The sequence below is a fragment of the Eschscholzia californica genome, unplaced genomic scaffold (assembly GCF_041429995.1).
Source record: "Eschscholzia californica isolate CP2 unplaced genomic scaffold, dmEscCali1.0.p SCAF_1, whole genome shotgun sequence".
NCBI lineage: Eukaryota > Viridiplantae > Streptophyta > Magnoliopsida > Ranunculales > Papaveraceae > Eschscholzia > Eschscholzia californica.
In genome coordinates this window covers 25,101,938-25,124,938 of record NW_028238198.1, presented here as the reverse complement: position 1 = coordinate 25,124,938, position 23,001 = coordinate 25,101,938, and the positions used below count along the sequence as shown (strand labels likewise).

At 37.8% G+C, this 23,001-nt stretch overlaps 2 protein-coding genes, 1 non-coding gene and 1 pseudogene across 5 annotated transcripts; 2 read left to right on the top strand and 2 right to left on the bottom strand.

The window, feature by feature from the left end:
• Positions 1-4,751: 4,751 nt before the first annotated feature.
• LOC147565424 (uncharacterized) lies at positions 4,752-7,944 on the top strand (annotated as a pseudogene). The gene is made up of 6 exons (XR_015230194.1): positions 4,752-4,880; positions 5,443-6,053; positions 6,502-6,691; positions 6,837-6,901; positions 7,011-7,221; positions 7,360-7,944. The product of XR_015230194.1 is annotated as an uncharacterized LOC147565424 (transcript).
• Positions 7,945-8,019: 75 nt separating this feature from the next.
• Positions 8,020-8,090, bottom strand: TRNAG-GCC (transfer RNA glycine (anticodon GCC)). The gene has a single exon. It is a non-coding gene; the product is annotated as a tRNA-Gly (tRNA).
• A 5,076-nt stretch (positions 8,091-13,166) lies between these two features.
• Positions 13,167-17,675, top strand: LOC147565422 (phosphoinositide phospholipase C 2-like). Of its 2 annotated transcripts, none has more exons than XM_086651908.1 (9): positions 13,167-14,017; positions 14,828-15,024; positions 15,130-15,265; positions 15,343-15,582; positions 15,821-16,053; positions 16,261-16,378; positions 16,502-16,654; positions 16,762-16,848; positions 17,040-17,675. In XM_086651908.1, the coding sequence occupies exons 1-9, from the start codon at positions 13,700-13,702 to the stop codon at positions 17,337-17,339; spliced, it is 1,782 nt and encodes a 593-aa protein (XP_086508034.1). In that variant the 5' UTR covers positions 13,167-13,699; the 3' UTR covers positions 17,340-17,675. The 2 variants fall into 2 exon arrangements, with proteins under 2 accessions (XP_086508034.1, XP_086508033.1); XM_086651907.1 differs by having other exon boundaries at positions 13,395-14,017; positions 15,818-16,053.
• Positions 17,676-18,562: 887 nt separating this feature from the next.
• On the bottom strand, positions 18,563-21,883 carry LOC147565421 (putative serine/threonine-protein kinase-like protein CCR3). The gene has a single exon (XM_086651906.1). It carries the CDS (start codon positions 21,284-21,286, stop codon positions 18,845-18,847), a length of 2,442 nt encoding a protein of 813 aa, XP_086508032.1. The 5' UTR covers positions 21,287-21,883; the 3' UTR covers positions 18,563-18,844.
• Between the last annotated feature and the right edge of the window lie 1,118 nt (positions 21,884-23,001).

Below are 23,001 nucleotides of genomic sequence, written 5' to 3'. Positions count from 1 at the left end.
TAAAGAAAGAAGATAACTATTACCGCATACTTTCCTTGATTGCTAGGATAACTAAATACTAAAATATGGAAACTCTAAATACTCAAACTTGGTAGTTATATTAATATGGACTCACGTGACTTAGTCGTTAGGCCTATTACTACTCTGACCGAGAGGCCCACTAGGATGATGGTCGTCATCATACTCCCCCACTGCGGAAAAACTTGCCCCCAAGTTGGTGTCATCATAAAGCGGACTAGGGTTTCTTGAAAGGACCAAACTTCTTCTGTCCGAGTTTCTTGAAAGTGCCGACTAGGGTTCGTTGCTTCGATATATAGATCATAACCAAGTCGCCACCGCGAAATCTTTAAACCCGATGGCGGTCTGCCGAAGCATTGTACGAGGAATTTGCCTCTGAAATATTAGTTCACACCTCTTCGTGTAAGCGTAGGATCTTAGTACCCAATGTCTCGGCGATTGGATCAAATCTGGTATTGAAGGGAGTGGAACAAGGTCGAGGACATGCTTTAGCGGGGACGTGTAAACAACATCGAAAGGAGCCATTTTGTGGTCCGATTAATAGTATTGTTGTACATGAATTCCGCATGTGGAAGTGTCGTTTCCCAATTGATACCCTTGACCTTAGTAATACATCGAGTAGATTGCCGAGGGAACGGTTGACCACCTCGGTCTGACCATCAGTTTGAGGGTGGCAAGTGCTGCTAAAATTTAGTTTAGTATCGAGTCGCTTCCACAAGAAGCGCCAAAAGTGACTCTGAAACTTCACATCTCGATTAGACACTATACTCTTAGGTAACCCATGTAAATGAACGATCTCCCAAAAGAACAAATTGGCAATATTAGAAGCATTGTCTGTCTTCTTACAAACGATAAAATGTGCCATCTAGCTTGCTGAATCGGGCGACTACTACTTGTATCGAATCACGACCCTTTTGTGAGCGAGGAAGGCCGAATATAAAATCCATGGACAGATCTTCCCATATGGTAACGGGGATCGATAAAGGTATGTATAGCCATGTATGTTGAGTCTTGCCTTTACTAGTCTGACAAGTGAAACATCGTTCGATAAGACGAGACACATCCCGCCGTAATTTAGGCTAGTAGAAACATTCAAAAATCAAAGCGAACATTTTATCACGTTCCACATGGCCTTCGTTATGTAGTTCACAGATGATGTGTTCTCGGAGAGACGAAATCGATATGCAAAGTTGCTGCCCACGAAATAAATAATCATTAGAGAGGAAGAACTCACCTGGCAAGCGGTTTTCGGTACAATTGATCCAAATGGTTGCAAAGTATGGATCGTCCTTGTATTGGTTGATGATGATGTCGAACCCGGGGTCATGAACAACCATCATTGTGAGGAGGCTGGCTCGTCTACTAAGTGTGTCGGCCACCGTGTTTAAGGTTCCTAATTTGTGTTTGATCACAAAATTGAACCGTTGGATATAAGATATCCACCGCATATGTATCGAGTCGGTTGTACGTTGATCATTGAGCATTTGTAACGCCTTATGGTCTGTAAATAGAACGAATTCCACCCCTATTAGAAAACGGTGCCAATGTCGAAGTGCCCGATATAAAGCATAAAAGTCAGACTCATGAACAGTCCACTTGCGTCATGCGTCTCCTAATTTCTCGCTCATGAATTCGATTGGTCTTTTGTGTTGAGATAAGACTGCTCTAATTTAAGGCGTCGCCTTCGACTTCGAAAAGTTTAGAAAAATCCAGGAATGCGAGAACGGGGGCTGAACAAAGACGTTGTTTAATTAAGTTAAAACTTTCTTATTGTGTCTCTCCCCCACACAAATTTCCCTTTTTTCAAGCAATCTGTAAGTGGAGCCAAAATAGAACTGAAATCCCGAATAAAGCGCCTATAAAACGATGTCAAGCCATTGAAACTACGAATCTCCGAAGGAGAAGGGGTCGGTCAATCCGAAATAGCCCAAACTTCTGCGTGATCGACTTTCATGCTCTCCTTTCTGATAATAAAACCTAAAAAATAAACCTCATCTAAGAAGAAGTGACTCTTCGGAACATTCATGTATAACGAGTTGAGGCGCATTGTATCGAAAACCGCTTGAATGTGTTGAAGGTGGTCGGTCGCTCTTGGAATTACTAAATATGAGAACGTCATCGAATAAACGACAACAAACTTGTTTAAGGACGGTTTGAGAACCTGATTCATGAAACGCATGAAAGTACTAGGTGCATTAGATAGACCGAAGGGCATGACTAGCCACTCGTAAAGACCTTCTTTTGTTTGGAATGTTGTTTTCCATCTGCCCCCTTCACAAATTCGAATATGATGATATCCTGCTTTAAGATCGATTTTCGAAAAGACTGTAGCTTCAGCAAGGTGATCAAGCATATCTTCTAAGCGAGGGATCGGAAATCCTTACTTAATTGTTATTTTGTTGACAACTGTACTATCAACACACATCCTCCATGTTTCGTCTTTCTTCTGAATCAATCACGTCGGAACTGCACACGGACAAAGGCTTTCCCGAATAAATACCTGATCGAGTAATTCCTTAACCTGTTCTTGAAGCAATTTATGTTCATGTGGGCTCATCTTGTGATGTGGTAAGTTTGGTAAATTCGCCCCTGGGATAAGAACGATTTGATGTTGAATATCTCATTAAGGTGGAAGGGTTGGTGGTAAGGTCGATGGGACCAAATCCTGATTACTTGCTAGTAGGGTTCAGACCTCAAAGGGTATAACACTCTCTTTGGTCGATATGTCATTTGCAGCTAGGAGGAATCCTCGTTGTGGAAGTGGTACGTGGTTATCGTTTTTAGAACTCTGTACGACTTGCTTATGTGTTTCTTCTTGAAGTGGAAAGAACAGAATTTTCTTTCGAAGCCAGACGAACTCGAATGTGTTATCGCGACAATGGTGTATAGCGTCTACATCAAAAATCCACGGTCTACCGAAGATAATGTGACAGTAATCCATATCAACGACGTCACAACATGTGGAGTCACGATAGTGAGAACCGATCGAGAAAGAAAACTTACACTGTTGGTGAACGACCAACTCTCCCTCAGCAGAAATCCAACCAATGTTGTATGGGAAGGGGTGCTCGATTGTAGGCAGACCGAGTGATTGGACAAGACGACGAGAAATCATATTTTCTTCACTACCATTGTCTATGATGAAGTCGCAGACTTTGGTGTTAATAGTGAGACTCAATTTGAAAACCTTATGTCGTTCCGGGTGTTTTGGAGGCTTAGGAAGAATGGAAGAAGAACGTTGTAGTGGTGAAGCCGTGATGAGTGGTGGAGAAAAAAAATTACCGTTTTTCTTATCAGGATTTTGCGGGCTCATGATACCAGCTGATGTAGACTTTGGCGGAAGCGTAAAATTAACAGAATTCATTGATAAAAGTAAGACTAAACTGAAATAAACAAAACGAGAAGATGCAATCAAGGTAGATTTTTGTATTAGATGATTCAATTCAATGCTTAACAAGACAGATTGGACTTCTCTTATATAGAGATTAGACTTTTTTAGATAGACTCAAATAAAGAAAGAAAATAACTATTAACACATACTTTCCTTGATTGCTAGGATAACTAAAAACTAAAACATGGAAACTCTAAATACTCAAACTTGGTAGTTATTTTAACGTGGACTGACGTGACTTGGCCGTTAGGCCTATTACTACTCTAGCCGAAAGACCCACTAGGATGATGGTCGCCATCAATATTACTCCCTGTAATGTTCGTGTTTACAAATAAATGTCCGTCTGCATTGAAATAACCTATTTGCCACTGCGTCATGGTAACATTTGTTTTCTCTACCAAGGTCCAAAAAGCAATTGTTCAACAAAAAAAAAAAAAGTCCAAAAAGCAATTCAGATAATCATACGTACAAAGGTTGATCCAACTACTCTAGTCTACCTATGGTTGTAAAAAGATATTTACACATTTAAGCTATGCTTGTGACAGGAGACTAAATACAATTACCTAAAATTGCACTATACAATGAGTTTGGTGCGCATCCAAATGTATCAGAAATTGCATTCCCGGCTGAATATGCCCCCTTAAAAGAAGAAACCCAATATCCCATGAAGAAATTGGGTTTTGGTGACAATGGAATCATAGTCAAATATTATATGAACAAAATTAATTTCTAAAAACTCACTATTTCTTTCTTGACGTGGTTTACAAGAGTCTTTATAGTGTTATTGACGCCGCTATACTGCACAAAATTGTTAAAAGAGTCCTCGCTCAAAATAAACACTCTTTTTTTCTTAGACTTAAAATTGGCGAGCTCGATCTAATTTGTTACAAAATAATCTACAACTCAAATCAGTGGACTCGGATCGAACTTTTGTCACAAATTAAGCTCATGTAAGTACTTTGAGCCGAATTATGTAACAAAATTCAGTCAGAGTCCACCGATTTTAGAGTGCCTGTAATTAACGGCACACAACCTAGATTTACCAAGTCAATAGGAGTGTGGGGGTGCCAATAAGACAAAGGTCCCTTCAAAACCTCCTTCACTTATGAAAGCAAGTAAATCATTTTGCCAGTAATTAACGGTTGGGAAGAGAGAAACTCACCTTCTACATGCTCATAAAAGCAAGCACTAGACAACTTTTCTTTATGTAGAATCATGCATCCGTTTCTAAACTTAATTGGTGTGTACTAAACTCGTGAATTACAACTGATTAAGAGTATATATTATGGGGAGAGAAAGAAGACAAGTCCATGATCCTTTAGTAAATTTTTAACCTAGCTAGTAAATGGAAACAACAACTGAATCATGGAAAATTGGTCACGGGAGTACCTTTTACTGTTCACAACCATCTCTCTTCAAGATCACCACTCTCTTGTTTATCTTCTCTCTCCTCTCCCTTCTCCTCTTCAAGGTTTCTTCTCTCCTATTCATTGTTTTTTTTTCTCTATAAAATATGTAGGGATCGATTTTTTGTTAAGTTTGTGGACGTCTAACTCAAAACTAAATTAACACTAGATTATTATTTTTTTGTTCATGTGAGACTCTTCTCACATACCCCTTTCACATATGGCATTCTTTTAAGTTTATGACGTGTATTTCTTTTATATATCATGTGTAGGCTTAACACCGATACTATGTTAATTTGTTGGCATCTAACTCGGAACGGATGGGTCTATAGATGCTCCGAAAATTTTCCGAAGGCCCGCCCGCCCTCTCTTACCACACCCAGTGGGCAGTCCGAGAGCACTTGGATTTGATTTAGTTTGTGTTGTTCAAATCTAGCACAGGTTAGGCCTACTCCCAGTATCCTCAGACTGCCCTGTCTGTGGGGGCGCTAAGAGTTAGGACGGGCCTATAACAATTTTCCGGAGTGCCTCTCGAAACCAACTGGCGGAGAGCAGATAAAAGTTACATGATTACTATAGTATCTTTTCCAAGTAGGGTTATTCTCACAATTTCGTGGCTTGTCGCAGGTAGACGACATTTCATCTCAAATAGCCACACAAACTAAAACAGTAGTTGGTCACAACTTGGGTCAAACCCCATGGCACCATTTCCCTCCCAAGAACTTCAATGAAGAAGAAGACTCTTCTAAATACTCAAAAGCTTCCAAATTCCTCAAATGCTCTTATTTATCTTGTCTATTTAGCACCAACGTTCCAATACAAAATAAACTTCATCAATACCGGAATTCGACTTCCATATGTCCCTCTTTCTACCGTTGGATACATTACGATCTTGAGCCGTGGATTCATTCTGGTATATCTCAGTCAAACTTGATGGAAGCTCAGAGATTTGCTGCATTTCGTGTTGTGATTGTTGAGGGAAGACTTTATGTGGATTTATATTATTCTTGTACACAAACACGGGCTATGTTTACGATATGGGGATTACTTCAACTTCTGAGGAGATATCCTGGGATGATCCCAGACGTCGATCTTATGTTAGATTGTATGGATAGGCCTTCAGTTAGCCGTTCAAGATATAGGCCTCGTAAGAGATGGCCCCCGCCACCATTGTTCCGGTACTGCACTACGGAAGGACATTTTGATATCCCATTTCCCGATTGGTCGTTTTGGGGGTGGTAAGTTTTCAAACATGCCATGTTTGACTTGGAAACGGTTCAGTACAGCTCGTCGGTGGTCCAGAGGTTGGCATTGCCAGCCTGTTGTGGCCCACCCACAAGCGTTTTAGTAGGCCAACATGCTTGCCCTACCTCGTGTGGCACACAAACACAACACACCAGACCTTAATGCCGTGCTCAGGTGTCAAGGGACCGGCACCACACAACACATCTTATTGAAGTGTCATGCGTTAGCTGGCTGCGAAACTTCAACATGTGATAATTTTATTTTTTGAAATGTTATACACAGATTTCAACGAACTATAAAAGAAGTTAATAATTAAGAGCCTGTGTTTTCTTTTCTTGAAACAGTAAGATCTGAACTTTGATAACCCCATTACAGAGACACGAAATGATTCTAGTTGTAACTATATTGAGCTGAGATTTTTGATCAAATTGCAAAATGCAGGCCAGAAACAGATATTCAACCATGGGATGAGGAATTCAAGAAGATAAAGAAAGTATCTGGAGGACTAAATTGGAGAAACAGGACTGGTCATGCATACTGGAGAGGAAACCCGAATGTAGCTTCGCCTGTTTGACTAGAATTACTAAAGTGCAATAACTCTAAGCTCTGGGGAGCGGAAATTTTTCGTCAGGTACCTTGAAAGCATGTAGATTTTCTATACCAATAACCGATTAATCTGTGGTAAGACCTAGATTGATTCAGACTAATTAGTGTATAAACTTATGAAAAACTTATACGCGAAATATTAAAGATAACATGAACTTATTTGAATATAGGATTGGGTTAAAGAGAAACAAGGGGGCTTCAAGACATGTGATCTAGCAAGCCAATGTAGACATCGGTATGTCGATAATTTACTATAAGATTATCCTAATATGCCTAATTTATTTGAACATAATAATGGTTAAAAAATTAAAATTGATTCTAAAGTTGTTTTGATACTCTTGAAGATACAAGATATATGCAGAGGGTTTCGCTTGGTCAGTTAGCTTGAAGTACATCCTCTCGTGTGGTTCTGAGACGCTAATAATATCTCCACAGTACCAAGATTTCTTTAGCCGTGGTCTCATACCGAGAGAGAACTATTGGCCCGTCTCTCATGCCACTCTATGCCGTTCGATAAAATTCGCTGTCAATTGGGGGAACTCTAACCCATCAAAGGTACTCTCTTAGACCTCATTTGATCACAAAATATTCATGAAAGTAGGACATAAATAAATGGTTACAGTACTAGTATTTTTTTCGCAACGGTTTCTGAAGTAGCAAAAAACTTATATCTTGAATTTTATGTTTAAACAGGCTGAGTTTATAGGTAAAGGAGGAAGAGATTTAATGGAAGATTTGAGTATGGAAAGGGTTTATGATTATATGTATCATCTCCTCTTGGAGTATTCGAAATTGCAAAATTTCAAGCCAGTTAAGCCTTTATCAGCTCAAGAAATGTGTATGGAGTCTGTTCTTTGTTATGCTAATGAAAGAGAGAAGCAATTCCTGAAAAGTTCCATGGCTTCTCCATCAACATCTATACCATGTAAACTTCAGGGGGCTGATTATGATTGGATGAAGAAATGGACTGAAAAGAGAAGAAAAATAGTTAATGATTTGGAGGAGAATGAGAAAAATGAAGCAAATGTTAGTAAAAGTAATATGGGTAATATTGCCCCATCACCATCTCCATTATCATCCCCATCAACATCACCATCACCATCACCATCACCATTGTCATCATCATCACCTTCATTATCATCATTACCATCTCCATCACCTTTGTCATAATCATCATCACTGTCATAATCATCAGGTCCATTGTCAGTGTATAAACAGGTTGGATTTAGAAGTTTTGCAGTGCCCTTAAATATTTTTAAATTGGAAGAAAAATTTGGGCTCTACTCTTAACATTATGTGAAGTATTATATAGGCACCACTCAGTATGTTCACAATTAACGTAAAAATGTAAATTGCACCAGCCGGGAATCGAACCCGGGTCTGTACCGTGGCAGGGTACTATTCTACCACTAGACCACTGGTGCTTAGATGCTATAGGGATTTCTATTCAGAAACATAACTCTAGTATATTCATAACGGTACGCTTCTGCAATTTGCGGACGACACCCTATTTTTTATTAAGGAAGACATCGACCAGATCCGCAAATTAAAAGATACACTCATTTGGTTTGAAGCAGCCTCCGGTCTTAAGGTAAACTTCGGAAAAAGCCAAGTGATTGAAGTTGGCAAGGTGGAAGGTTTAGACGACTTGGCCACGATTTTTGGTTGTGTTAAAGCATCTCTTCCTATCTCTTATTTGGGTCTGCCTCTGGGATGCTCATACAGATCCAAACATTTATGGGACCCAGTCATGGAGAAGGTGGCTAGACGCCTCTCGCCATGGAAGGCAAGACTCCTGTCTAGAGGGGGGAAATTGACTCTTATCAAAGCGGTGTTATCGGCTCTTCCTATTTATTTCTTATCTCTTTTCTCAGTTCCAGCCTCGGTGTGCAATGAGTTGGAAAGAAAGTTCAAGGACTTCTTTTGGGATGGCGAGTTGGACAACAAGAAAACCCATTGGGTGGCATGGGAGATTCTATGTAGGCCGATCGATCAAGGGGGATTGGGTATCAAAAGTTTGAGGAGGATGAACGATGCTCTCTTATCTAAATGGCTTTGGAGGTTCGGCAAGGAAAGGAATCTATTATGGAGAAAAATTATAAAGGAAAAATATGGGGAAGAGGATCTAGGGTGGATTTCGAAACCTCCTAAAAAAGCATATGGGGTCTCGGTTTGGAGGGGGATTTTCAATAGATGGCACAAGTTTAAATCAATTTCAAAAATCAAGGTCGGGGACGGTACGAATACGAGTTTTTGGGGGGATATTTGGGTTAAGGATATCTCTCTCAAAGAAGCTTACCCAAATCTCTTTGTGCTTTCCAATTCGAAGGATGGGACTGTGAGTGAGTTCTTCGATATTAGTTCTAAGGTTTGGAGGATGGATTTTAGGAGAGGGCTTTATGATTGGGAGGTGGAGGAGGCAAATCGTCTTTTATTAGATCTAGAGCCGTGTTGCCTTTCCAGGGATCCGGACGCGAGGATTTGGATTGCAAATCCGGATCCGACTACGGTAGACGTATCAGTTAGAGCGATGTTTTTAAAATTGTCAAATCAGGAGGTGGAGATCAATCCGGTCTTTAGAGATGTTTGGAGAAAGAATATACCCATGAGGGTGAGCGTTTTTATTTGGGCTGTGATATGGGATAGGATTCCAACCATGGACAATTTGAGAAAGCGAGGTTTTGTTTCGCCTAATCGTTGCGGCTTTTGTGGGAAAGATGAAGAATCAGCCGAACACATCTTTCTCCATTGTGATAAGACGAGGGAAGTGTGGAACTACTTCACGAGTAGTATTGGTATTGCATGGTGTAGCCCCGGGTCCATTAGTGATCTCATGCTTGCTTGGAAAGGAATTAAGGGCAGTAAACACAAGAAGGCTATCATCAACATCATCCCTAAAGCAATCATTTGGGCGATTTGGAGTGCTAGAAACGATGGTATTTTCAGAGATAAATCCCGATCGCCAGAATACATCTTCTTCGCGGCTAAATGCCTTATTTACCATTGGAGTAGATTGTACAAGTGGGCTAAAGTTTTCTCTTTCATTTGCATGGTCGAGTCGTGGGATGTTTTTGTTAAGTCGCTTTAGAGTGCGTTGTGTTTGTTTAGACCCTATCCCTGTTTTTTTGTTTTGTATTTTTTTGTTTTGTGCTCGTTGGCCTCGTTGCCTTGTCTCTGCACGGTTGTATTTCTGTCGTTTTCCTTAATCAATTAAATCAACTTATTCAAAAAAAAAACATTTCATGAGTTGTAATTAAGGATTTAAATATAAGACTGAAGTACTGAACCAGTTGGGTCAATTGTTCATATTTTCCAAATATTGAGGATTTCAAAGGGAAGACTTCAATTTAAAAATACTTGGGTCTTTTATATTGTTCTGTTTTAAGAAATCTTTTTGAGATCTTCCCAGATCAAGATTAGTATTATCTTCCTTCCTGTATTTTTAATAATCAATAAATGTTCTTCTTAAGTTCTCTAGCTAGTTTTCTCATTGTGTCTCCAATGTGTTCATCCCCAGCTTAATTAGTTTAATCTATAATTATCTGTAATGTATGACTGTCTCTCCTATTATTTTGGTCTGGCCACAAGAACCCAATAACAAATTTTTAAGTGTGAACAAAACTGGAAAATCACTAGAGAAAGAAAGGAAAATAAAAAATTGTATTAATATTATATTTGACACGTGAAAAATGTAAGTCATGGACGTTCCAAATTATTGTTTGCCTTGCAGGAATGCAGACAAAAATTCATTCTACTCATTATTCATAAATTGAATACGACATAGTTGTCGAAAACAAATTTTTTTTTTTTGAGATAAACCAGAATTTCATTCGTAGAAAGAATACATTCCAACAAATTACATGGTTTTGATGATTTTGACTCCTTTGAGTACAACATGGATTTACTCAAGTAAATAACAAAATGAAACTTACAAAACTAATGACAACATGAAGGGAAAGGAAGTACAAGATTACAAAAATAAAAAGACCTTAAAGGTCACAAATAAAAGATCCTAAAGATCACGAAGGAGACCCTAAAGCTCGTGAATTATGATACTTAATAATATGTAATCAGAATGGACCAAGTAGAGACGAATTACGATTTCATCAAGAGCACCACCAAGTTTCTCGAAGACGAATTATTATACTTGATTTCGAAGATGAAGGTTAAGTGATTTCATAACATTATCTTCTTGTTGTTTTTGCATAATCTTTCCTCCTTCATTGAGATTTTCTTCTTATCATCAAGATACATAATTCCAAATTGACGAGGAAGAGAAAGAAATTTGGATATGGAAAATATCTTCTAGTTTCTTCTCCTTCTTGCCTGTTATCTTGAAAATCTCTCAAATATAGAACCAAAAAACGAATTGCTCTCTACTTCTAAAAGATTACTGCAGATTAAACGAAAAATATATACATAACAAGAGGAAATTTCAGATAAGGAAACCCTCATTCGAAATAATTGATGATCTAGAAAACAAACATTTTTATCTTATTTATTTTACAATGTAAATTTAGATGTCTACAATATGTAGTATAAAAAACCAAACTTATAATGTTAATCCATTACAAAAGTTGAATAGAAGACGTAAAACTAAGCAAAATATCAAGCAAAAAAAAGAAACAAGGGATACAAATTGAGACACTCTAAATTTTTGTTGTTTCCAATGGAGATCTCTAAAACATCTCTACTTAGTACACATGTCACTCTTGAATTAAATAGGCAAAAAGTAATAAAAAAAACAAAATTTTCTATTAGAACATTTTCGATGGGGCACTCAAACTCTAACACTTAGAGTGCCATTAGGATTTTTAGAGATTTTGTTAAAAAACTTTCTCCAAATGAACACTCTATTTGAGAATCCATGATGATGTAAACACACATTTATTATAGAAACACTCAAGTGTGTCTCTTTGAGACCCTCTAGGTGTCACTTTAAAATTTAAACCATGAGAAACTTTTTCTTTTCAACTATTTTTTCCTCGTTCAATTTAAGAGTGGCATGTGTATCAAGTAGGGAGATTTGGAAGATTTCCATTGGAGACCAAAAAAAATTTAGAGTGTCTCTATATTGACACTTAGAGCATCTCCAATGGGACACTCTAACAAACACTCTATAAATCCTAATTGTCAAGTGTCAATAGAGATTCTCTTTCCTAAATGTTAATATAGAGACACTCTAATTTTTGTTGATCTCCAATGGAGATCTCTAAAGTTTCTATACTTAATACACATGTCCATCTTCAATTCAATAGATAAAAAGTGGTTGAAAAGCAAAGTTTTCTATTCGTTGGAATATTAAAGTAACACTTAGAGAGTCTCAAGTAGACACTCTCATTTTAGAGTTTCTCTCTCTAGACACTCTATAATAAGACATCTCCAATGGGACACTCAATCTCTAACACTAAGAGTGCCACATATGACTTTTTGGAGTTTTTGTTCAAAAATCATCTCCAATGGAACACTTTGTTAGACGCTCTATTATGAGTTGGACACATTTATTATAGAGTGTCTAGAGAGAGAAACTCTAAAATGAGAGTGTCTACTTGAGACTCTCTAGGTGTTACTTTATAATTCCAACCAATAGAAAACTTTATTTTTCAACTACTTTTTATCTATTGGATTGAAGAGGGTCATGTGTATTAAGTAAGAGATTTTAGAGATCTCCATTGGAGACCAAACAAATGTAGAGTGTCTCTATATTGACACTAGGAAAGAGAATCTTTATTTGACACTTGACAACTAGATTTTTAGAGCGTTTTTTAGAGTGTCCCATTAGAGATGCTCTTAGGAAAGAAAATCTTTATTTGACACTTGACAACTAGACTTTAGAGTTTTTGTTAGAGTGTCTATTGGAGATGCTCTTCGAGTGTCCCTTAGAGAAGTTTTTTTGACAAAGTCTCTAGGAAGTGACACTCTAAGTTCTAGAGTTTAAATGTCCATTGGAGATGCTCTATGAAAACTCTATAAATCCTAAGTGTTCAATGTCAAAGTAAATCTCTGAAGCGTCTATTTCCTATGTGCCACATATAGACAATCTAAGAGCATCTCCAATGGGACACTCTAATAAACACTCTAAAAATCTAGTTGTCAAGTGTCAAATAAAGTTTCTCTTTCCTAGTGTCAATATAGAGACACTCTACATTTGTTTGGTCTCCAATGGAGATCTCTAAAATCTCTTACTTAATACACATGTTCCTCTTCAATTCAATAGATAAAAAGTAGTTGAAAAGCAAAGTTTTCTATTGGTTGAAATAATAAAGTAACACTTAGAGAGTCTCAAGTAGACACTCTCATTTTAGAGATTCTCTCTCTAGACACTCTATAATAAATATGTCCAACTCATAATAGAGTGTGTAACAAAGTGTTCCATTGGAGATGATTTTTTAACAAAAACTCCAAAAAGTCATATGTGGCACTCTAAGTGTTAGAGATTGAATGTCCCATTGGAGATGCTCTAAGAACATCTCAAATGGGACACTCAAACAAACTCTAACACTTTAGAGTGTCACATGTTATTTTTTAGAGTTTCAGTAGAGCCTCTTCTTAATTTTTTTTTTTTTTTTTGTAGTCAAATCAAATTCTTCTTCATAATCAAATTCACACTAAATCACATGATGGGAAAGTCACGAGTGGTATTGCATTCCCATTCCCCACCATTGCTCCACAAGATACACATGCACCTATTTTAATCTACCAAGTAAAGAAGACTAGAAGAGTCTGATAAGTCACGACAAAATAAAAATTCAAAAAGACAGAGTCAACTTTAAAGTGGGCCACACCCACCACTTTGAGACTGACATAACTAATCAAATAATCCGACGGTCCAAATCAAAATTGAAGTTTCCGATAGCCTTAAATAATAAATGAACGTTCGTCTTCCCAGATCGAAGTTGACGAAGAAGTTCTTCATTTCCCACTACTGTACTCAAACTCTCTCTCTCTCTCTACCATTTTTCAGTTCAATGCAATTACTTTCTCTCTCTAAAACTACAATCTTTATTTTCTCTCTCTAAAAGACAAAGAAAAGATGACGACGACGAAGGAGACATACAGTATTTGCTTTTGTTTCAGAAGAAGATTCAGAGTAACATTAGCTGAAGCACCAGATGAGATTAAAACCCTATTCAATACTTACTCAGATAATGGAATCATGACCGTTGATCAGTTACATAGATTCATGATTGAATATCAAAAAGAAAGGAATTCAACAAAAGAAAATGCTCAAACTATTATCGATAGTTTTAAACATCTCAATATTTTCCATCGAAAAGGTCTTCATCTTGAAGCTTTCTTTCGTTATCTCTTTGCTGATATTATTAATCCTCCTCTTTCACACATTAATTTGGTAAGTTTTGAAAAACCCTTTCACTTTTCTATTAATTTCTAGTTAATATCGGTCAAATCGTGGTGATTGATTGGTAGGAATGAATCAAGAATCACATAAGAGGAACGTGATTCCCGTTTTATGGGAATCCGAAATACTATAGGGAAATTCCCTTTCACATCAAAGAGGATAGGAGTGCCGATTACTGCAAAATGTTTTCAAATTCCCTTTCACATCAAATAGTTCTGTTACTAGTTAAAATTTTTATTTCTTTCTCTTTTTTAAGTAATTATTTAAGTCCTTTAATTGGGAAATTTGTAGAAACTTGTCATCCATTAGACCATGTTTTAGCGTGGAAATGGAATTAGGCTAAATTGGTGTTTGATACACGAGAATTAATCGCGAGTCACATTTCGAAGAGGAATTGTGATTCATCGCCCATCCCAAACCCAATAGGTGAGTGGGTTTACGATTCCCTTTCCTTTGAAATAGTCAATCAAACAAGCTACTATAAAAAAAATCAATCTCTACCAATCTTACTCTTGACTAAACTTGACGATATAGTAAAGTATTGCAGTACTAAGAATCACATTACGATGTTGAATAATCAAAATCAATCTTCACCAGTCTCATTCTTGACCAAACCAAACAATATACTGATATTTTGGGATTACTAGGAATATCCTCAATTGGTATCTAAAATCCGTCTTCTAGAATTTGATTTTTAGTATCCAAAGTTTTTGTTGATATGAATTGTTGGATTTGTGATTTCCCTTTAGGGTGGTGAAAATCATCAAAGTTTTAGGTATCTAAGGGTTATTTTAATGGCAGGTACACCAAGATATGACAGCTCCATTATCCCATTATTACATATATACAGGGCATAATTCCTATTTAACAGGAAATCAACTCAGTAGTGATTGTAGTGATGTCCCAATCATAAAAGCCTTACAGAATGGTGTTAGAGTAATTGAATTGGATATGTGGCCTAACTCTTCAGACGATAACGTCAACATTCTTCATGGAAGGTATGAAACTACAACCAGTTGAAATGAAATGTTGTCATCTGTTAGCCATTATTGATCTCCTTGGGTATGTCTGAAATGAAATGATTTTTTTTCGAAATTCTGTAGAACTCTTACAACTCCAGTCGAAATGATCAAATGTTTGAGGTCAATTAAGGAGCATGCTTTTTCGGCTTCTGAATATCCTGTTGTTATAACACTAGAAGATCACCTTCCTTCACATCTTCAAGCTAAAGTTGCAAAAGTGAGTTTGTTTTCTAGGATTTTAGAATTCATGGTTTTCGTTTTTCGTTTGTTTGATTGTTTGACCTTATCTTTTAGATGATCACTGAGACATTTGGAGAAATGTTGTTTACAACTGGGCCAGAAGGGTTAGTAGAATTGCCATCACCTGAGTCACTGAAAAGACGGGTTATTATCTCGACTAAACCACCTAAAGAATACCTTGATAGAACTGCCAAGGATAAAGACAATGATGTATTGAAGAGAAAGGATTCTTCGGACGATGAAAACTGGGGAACGGTACAAGAAAAATCTGAACTTGAAGAGGATGATAGTAAGGTATAGTAAAATTATAAATTTCACCTTATTCGTATAAAGACATGTACAGGCACACGCGTGCACGAACACACGCGCACACGCACCCGCACAATAATACCTCAGCATCTTTTGGGATTCAGGTTTTTGGCAGTAGGCCGCTATCAATCCCGAAATAACGGATTGCCGTTAGTGTATATATTGAAGAACGTGCTGTATGCTGTCTAATTTAACTTTTCATTACATACTCATTTGCTAGCAGGAAGGTTCAGATAGTGCAGATCTTTTGGACGACGAGAATCTTGATGATGGGAGCCAATCTATGCGTCAAGATGTTGCACAAGAATATAGACTTTTAATTGCCATTCGTGCTGGGAAACCTAGGGGCGGGTTGGAAGAAGCACTGAAGGTGGATCCAGACAAAGTTAGACGTCTTAGTATGAGCGAACAAGAGCTTGAAAAGGCTTCGCTAACTCATGGAAAAGCTATTGTCAGGTATTTATTGGACTCTTCAGATTCGACTAGGCCCTGTTGGTTAGTCTAGCTAGTCAAAACATCCCACACGAAATGCATGTGATCCTTCAAAAAGCCCTAACTTTGAGAAATTTCTGCACATATACAGTCTCCTTTTACATATGAACGATGCTTGGAAGGAATATCGGTACGGTGTGGTGTTTGCTCTAATCACTGAATTTGTTCTAGGTTCACTCAGAGAAATGTGCTTCGAATATACCCGAAGGGAACACGCTTTGATTCATCTAATTATAACCCTCTAATTGGTTGGATGCATGGAGCTCAAATGGTTGCATTCAATATGCAGGTTAGTCCTTCTCATTGTTCGTTTTCGAAGGAACATTACCATCTCGAAGAAAATCATCGTGGATGAGATTAAAAGTCTTTTTTTTTGGACAAAAGTACTTATACTTGAGTTGAACTCTTTTAGGGATATGGGAAGTCACTCTGGTTGATGCATGGAATGTTCAGAGGAAACGGAGGATGTGGTTATATAAAAAAGCCTGATTTTCTACTAAAATCTGGTTCAGATAACGACGTCTTTAATCCTAAAGCACGGTTACCAGTGAAGCAAATCTTGAAGGTGAATGCGCCATCTTGTACACCGAATATCCATCATTTTATCTTCATCTCCGAAGTTGTGAATTCTCTGAAGTTGTTCTGATTCGGGTTTTCATGTCAACATTACAGGTCAGAGTATACATGGGAGAAGGCTGGTATTCGGATTTCAGTCGAACACACTTCGACCTATACTCCCCACCCGACTTCTATACACGGGTAAGGCATTACTACTAAGCTGTCAGCTTATGATTTAGATAACTTTCTCTCGTATATATATATAGACTGCCCGAGTTTTGTTCGTGTTTGGGAGAAAATCGGACGTGTTCCTGAAATGCTCCTTATCTACAATGATTGTGACCTAAACTTGTATATAAGAGGGGCAAAATAATACCCATTAATATATGTAGGTAGGAATTGCCGGAGTACCAGCTGATTGTATAATGAAGAAAACAAAGAAGATCGAGGATGATTGGATACCAGTATGGAATGAGGAGTTCGAGTTCCCATTGACTGTTCCAGAGTTGGCGTTGCTTAGGATTGAAGTTCACGAGTATGACATGTCTGATAAGGATGATTTCGGAGGACAAACTTGTTTGCCAGTATCGGAGTTAAGGTCTGGGATTCGAGCCGTACCACTTCACAACCAGAAAGGAGAGAAGTACAAGAACGTAAAGCTTCTTATGCGATTCGAGATCATTAGCGTATAAAGATGATTGTTTGTTTATTTGTAGTACCGAGGGTCTATAGGCTCTCCTAAAATTTGCCATAGGCCCACCTCTCTCTTAGCACACTACCCATTGGCAGTCAGACTAGCTTGAGTCTGTGTTGTTCAAACCCAACAGGTGCCCTCGGACTGACCTGTCCATTTGGCGCTAAGAGTGAGGGGCGGGCCTATAGAAATTTTCCAGAACGCCTGTAGACCCCCCATTATAGTTTGGGTATTGAATTATGTCAATCATTGTGCTTTCTGTGTAATATTGCAAATCAACTTACACGATACTTTATCTTGGGTTTGATAGAAATATTGAATGTGGCTACAGAAATACTGTCCAAGTGGTAACTCTTCGATAATAGGGTAATAGTCTAAAAACCAACGTAATGATCGGACAATCAGAACTGTGAGAATAGTCTCACATTCGGAATGAGTACTTTGGCTAATTGATTTTAAATTAGATGACTACGAACTAATCAAGAATGAAGTTTTCTTCTGTTTCACCCTCCACTTAAGCTGATGAGCTTCACAGTTCTTTTTGTCTGGGAGCAGGTAGTATGCATCTTGGTATGACTTTGGTGTGGGCCAGAACTTTTACCTGCTTCTCTGTTGGAATTGAAAGTCTGATTAAAAAAGATAGGCTCAGTTAAGATCTCAAACTTGTACTTCTTAAATTTGTTAACTCTTATAGCTGCCAGCCTCAATAATGAAGTAGTATTAAATTAATAAAAGTTAAACAATTCACAAAAATAGTAGAGGAAGAGTGAAGTCTCTGTCCTGTCCCCCCTTATTAATCCTATTATTAATGTGATTCACATATGGTCGGTCCTTCACCACATGTATTATGTATATAGTTCACATTAGCCCTAAACCATAAATTCACACTTCTAAACTTCCATTTCAAAATCATAGGATCCCTTTCCATATCATATTATCAGGACTGGAGTAATATACCAAACCTAGTAGGATACCGAAAAACAAGAGTGCAGTTGTTGAAGTATTCTAGCCGTAGTTGTAGGATAATTTAAATAACTTTCCACGCCAGTCTCTTCATACGTACGTGGTGGCTACTAGGACTAGAGGCAAAATCATCGTTTCACCGGTTAAATGACAATTTTACCTCTTATCTTATAACATACCTTTGTAAGTAATCAACTGGGGTGGTACATGTATCTACCCCGAAAGGGATCACAAAGTGATGTTTGAATTGGAATGAGATTGAGTAAACTATAAACATTGCTTAAATTAGATATCATAACCAAGAATGAACAAATACCCTTCTCTCCTTTCTCTACCCCAGACACACCTTCTTCACTAAAATCAAATTTCCTAGTTAGTGTTTAAAGTTTGCAACTAAAATTCAATGTCAAATCCTAACCTCTACACTAAAAAATTACATAAAAAGTTTAAAATTCTTAAAAAAAATGGAAATCCTTAAAAAACCCATGAACTTATTTTTCTGTTCCATCTTCGTAATGTTTTACTCAATCTTCTGGTTTTTCAATATGATGCAACAGATATTGAACCACTAGAGATGCTTCCATGGCTACCATCACATAAAGCTAGAGCTCTTTCAAGATTACCCACAATATCACTCATACTTGGCCTATCTTTCCCTTCTTGTTTCACACAATGTGCAGCTATATAAGCCATTAATTCAACTGCTTCGACCTCGTTAACGTTCGGGGATCCTACTCTCTCATCTAAAATTCTCTCGACCTCTCCGGCCATTATCTTCTCCTCCGCAAAATCAACAATACTTATCGGTCCTCCATCTTCTTCGTCGTTCTTGAATATAGCTTTTCTTCCTGTTAACAACTCTAATAGAACTACCCCAAGACCATAAACATCACTCTTCGCTGTCAAAACGTTTAAACTGTAATACTCAGGATCCATATATCCTACTGTTCCGGCTGCTTTCGCCGACATGTATTCTTCCTCAGATTCTGGACCCATCAAAGATAATCCAAAATCAGAAACTCTAGCTACCCAATTTGAATCTAATAAGATATTAGATGATTTTATATCTCTATGGATTATAGGTGGAACTGCATAATTATGAAGATATTCAATCCCTCTTGCTGCATCTAATGAAATTTTAATTCTCATTCTCCATGAATTTACAAGATCACTAGATTTTTCGGTGTTGTTTTTCGAATGTAAATGATCATATAATGCACCATTTTTCATGTACTCGTATACCAGAAGCCTCTCTTCATTCTCTTCGCAAAAACCCACTAAACTAACCAAATGCTTGTGATGAAGACGCGATAAAAATGCTAATTCCGATTCAAATGCACTTTCTTTCTCTTGAAATTTCTTTGTTTTCTTACTTATTTCTCCTCTTTTAATGGCAACTTCTCGACCATCTGAGAGTTTACCTCTGTAAACTATTCCAAAACTTCCAGAACCGATTTTGTTTTCCAAAGAGAATCCATTAGTAGCAATAGCAAGTTCTGAAAAGGAGAATTCTTCAGCTCTATCGGCATGTTTCGACGAAGGCCCACTTCTTTGCCTTCTCATCATTCGAGAACTTTGACGTCTAAAAGTCGATGATCTTGAAACAGAAGGACTCATTCGATCACTACCCACATTTTGATCTCCTCCACTAATGGTGGGTTGTACTGAATTATGAATCTTTTGCTGCCCAAAACAAACTCCTGCCCATAAGCAATATATAATACTAAAGATACCTGATAAAGCTCCAACTGAACCAACAATGGCGAAAACTAATAATGCCCTGTTTCTAACAATCGAATTCGACTTTGTTGTTGTTGGTGGCGGTGGCGGTAGTGGTGGTGGTGGTGATGGTGGAGAAACGGGAAATGGTGGACGTTGGGGTTCACATTGTTTACATATATTTTCAGACCCAGAACAAAGATTTTCAGAATTAGGGTAAATGCCACAACTACAAGAACTTTGAGTACAAGAACCTGGAATAATTTTTGACAATGGCAGATCTAATCTAGCTTGATTAGGGTTTTTTGAATCCCAACCAGGTCCCCAACAAATCAAAGACAAATTTCTTGTTGTCAACCCACAAGTGAAATTCAATCCAGCAACTATTGATTCAAAAGATATACCTTCAATTTCATTACTGAAAAACTTCCCATTTCCTCCCCAACAAATCACACTACCATTAGAACTTCTAATCCCACAACTATGATTCATCCCCAATGCCAAACCGGAGATCGAAAAATCAAAAGCTTTTGATTTTGAATCAAAAGGGATATCTAATTGACCTAAATTATTCATTCCTTTACAAATCAAAAACCCATTAAAATTTAACCCACAAACATGAGAATCACCAGCTACTAAACTCATCATAGAAATATTTTGAAACTGTTTTTGAATTTCAGTAGCAGTTTTACTATTAATCCCCCAACAGTGAACTTCATTATTGTTCTTCAAAATCCCACAAGAAAAACCTTTTCCACAAGTAATTGATTTAAAGGTTTCACCATTTTGTGGAGAAGAAAACCCTAATCCTCCTAATCCCAATCTCTCTCCTCTCCACCAACAATGAACAACCCCTGTTAATTTCTCTAAAGCACAAACTTGGGTATCTCCCACCGTTAAATCCCTCAATCCAATGGTTTTACTATAGTAGATTCGTTTAGGTTGAAAGAATGAATAATAAGAATTCCAATTCCAACAGAAAAAACTAAACCCACCTGATTTTAATCCACAGAAGAAATTTTCCCCACCGGAAATTGAATCATAAGAAATGTTAGGGTTTAAATAAATAGTATTTCTATTTCCTACCATATAACACTGAATTCCTTGTCTGGGTTTTCCAGCTAGTATACCACAAACGGTGCCGGAACCATAACTAACGGCGATAGTAGAAGTTGAACCAAGTCCATTGACTATAACTATCAATACAGTTGAGAAGATGATAAGTAGATTCAATTTGAAAGAGGAAGATGGGTTCGTCGTCATCTGACGAACTTGGGTTTGACGGAAAAGAGGAGACTTGAATTTGGTTTCTTCTTCATCGGTAAGAATAGAGAGAGAGAGAGAGAGAGAGAGTAATGAATGCAGGGGAGATATGAGCTGTATACAAAATTCAGAGATTTATGCCATTTTGGTAGGAAACAATTGAATCCAAAACAGAAACAAATTTCGAATTAGTCGTTTCGTGTCCGATACGATACGGATCGAAATCGAACTGTGACAGAAGACAGTGAGAGCTTTTTAGTTCAGAATTCGTATCTGAATTAGGTGGAACTCGGGGTGGGTAGAGCAGTAATAAGGGCGCCTGTAGAACTCCTCATTGTCCTTTTCACTAATTTGGGTCAATATGTTGAAGTAGAACAAGTATAGAAGTGTACATGATGTAGTTAAAAGTCAAGCAACCTCTGGTTTCTTCTTCATCACTCTGATAATGTTGACCCTCAACATCAACCTGGTAAGAGACTAATACCTACTTGCATCCTTTTCTTACTTTTTCTCCTATGACTTCAAAGTTCAAACTCATTTGGCTTATTCCAAACGGTAAGTGTGAGGGCACCAGTTTTACAAGCCCAAAGTTTTGATTGACACAACAAAACTTTTTGGTTAGAAATTTTTCCGAACCAGTTCTTGTTCTCTACCTCATCCTTCACAATTTATATGCGTTACCTAACTGGCTTGGACGAACTCTTTGGCTTGGACTTCGTTAGCAACTCAAGTTATCAGGTGTCTCATTGTGATCTCTTTAGATTGTGGTGAGGCATAATAATCTCGGGCTTCGCTTTTAAGAAATCATAGGACTTCTATGAAGTTATGTATTTCTTTTTCCATATGTTTTTTTGTGTGATTTTAGCCGTTTTAGACGTTAAAGTGGTGGTCTTGGTTAAGGTTGTTTTTTGATGGTTGCTCACCAACGACATGTCCGTTTATTTTCAAGCGACCATGGGTATAGTCGTAGGTCAATGGGAATACTACTATCTCTAAAAAGAGTCACGTAGCGACTTTACTTACAGTCGTGAAAGTTACAAGTTTGAGGGTGTGCTCAGAGTTATATATTTTAATTTTGAGTTAATTCCGGTTTAGCCCCCATAAGTGTCCGGCAGTTCGATTTGGCCCCGACTTCCTGTTTGGCCCCCAAACATTTTCTAAACCTCTCAATTCTACACTCATGGTAATTATGTAATTTAAATCTTTTTTCTCTTTGTCCAACTCACCTCAACAATTTCCATCACTTTCTTCTATATCGGAAAATGTCACCGGAGAAGGTCACTGGTCGACGACTTTTTCAGGCGACCTTTAATTTTTTTTTCATCTTCTTCCCCAACCTCCTTCATCTCTCTATCTTCTCTCTCTTCCCTTCCATCTCTCTTCTCTTCCATCGCCCTCTCACTCTCTCCTCTTCTCTCCCTCCCTTTTTCTTTTGAGTTCCGGCGAAGGGGTTTCCTTCGCCGAAAACTTGTCTAGATCTGGGGTATGGAAAACCCCAGATCCGAGTTCTCTTCACCTGGGATTTCCAGACGAAGAGGAACCTTCTTTGTCTGGGAAATCCCAGACAATTAGCACCCTCTTCGTCTGGGATTTTCAGGCAAAGATAACCTTCTTCGCCTGGATATCCCAGACAAAGAGTGTCTGGATCTGGGGTTCTCCAAACCTCAGATCCAAACGAGTTTCCGGCGAAGGGTTTGGCTGGAACTCAAAAGAAA

Bases quoted from the DNA above. Each gene is read 5' to 3' on its own strand.
- LOC147565422 (XM_086651907.1), top strand. From the start codon at position 13,700: ATGACGACGACGAAGGAGACATACAGTATTTGCTTTTGTTTCAGAAGA. The intron at 15,583-15,817 runs GTATAGTAAAAT...CTCATTTGCTAG, and splicing joins TTGAAGAGGATGATAGTAAG to CAGGAAGGTTCAGATAGTGC. The intron at 16,655-16,761 runs GTGAATGCGCCA...TCAACATTACAG, and splicing joins CAGTGAAGCAAATCTTGAAG to GTCAGAGTATACATGGGAGA.
- LOC147565421 (XM_086651906.1), bottom strand. From the start codon at position 21,286: ATGACGACGAACCCATCTTCCTCTTTCAAATTGAATCTACTTATCATC.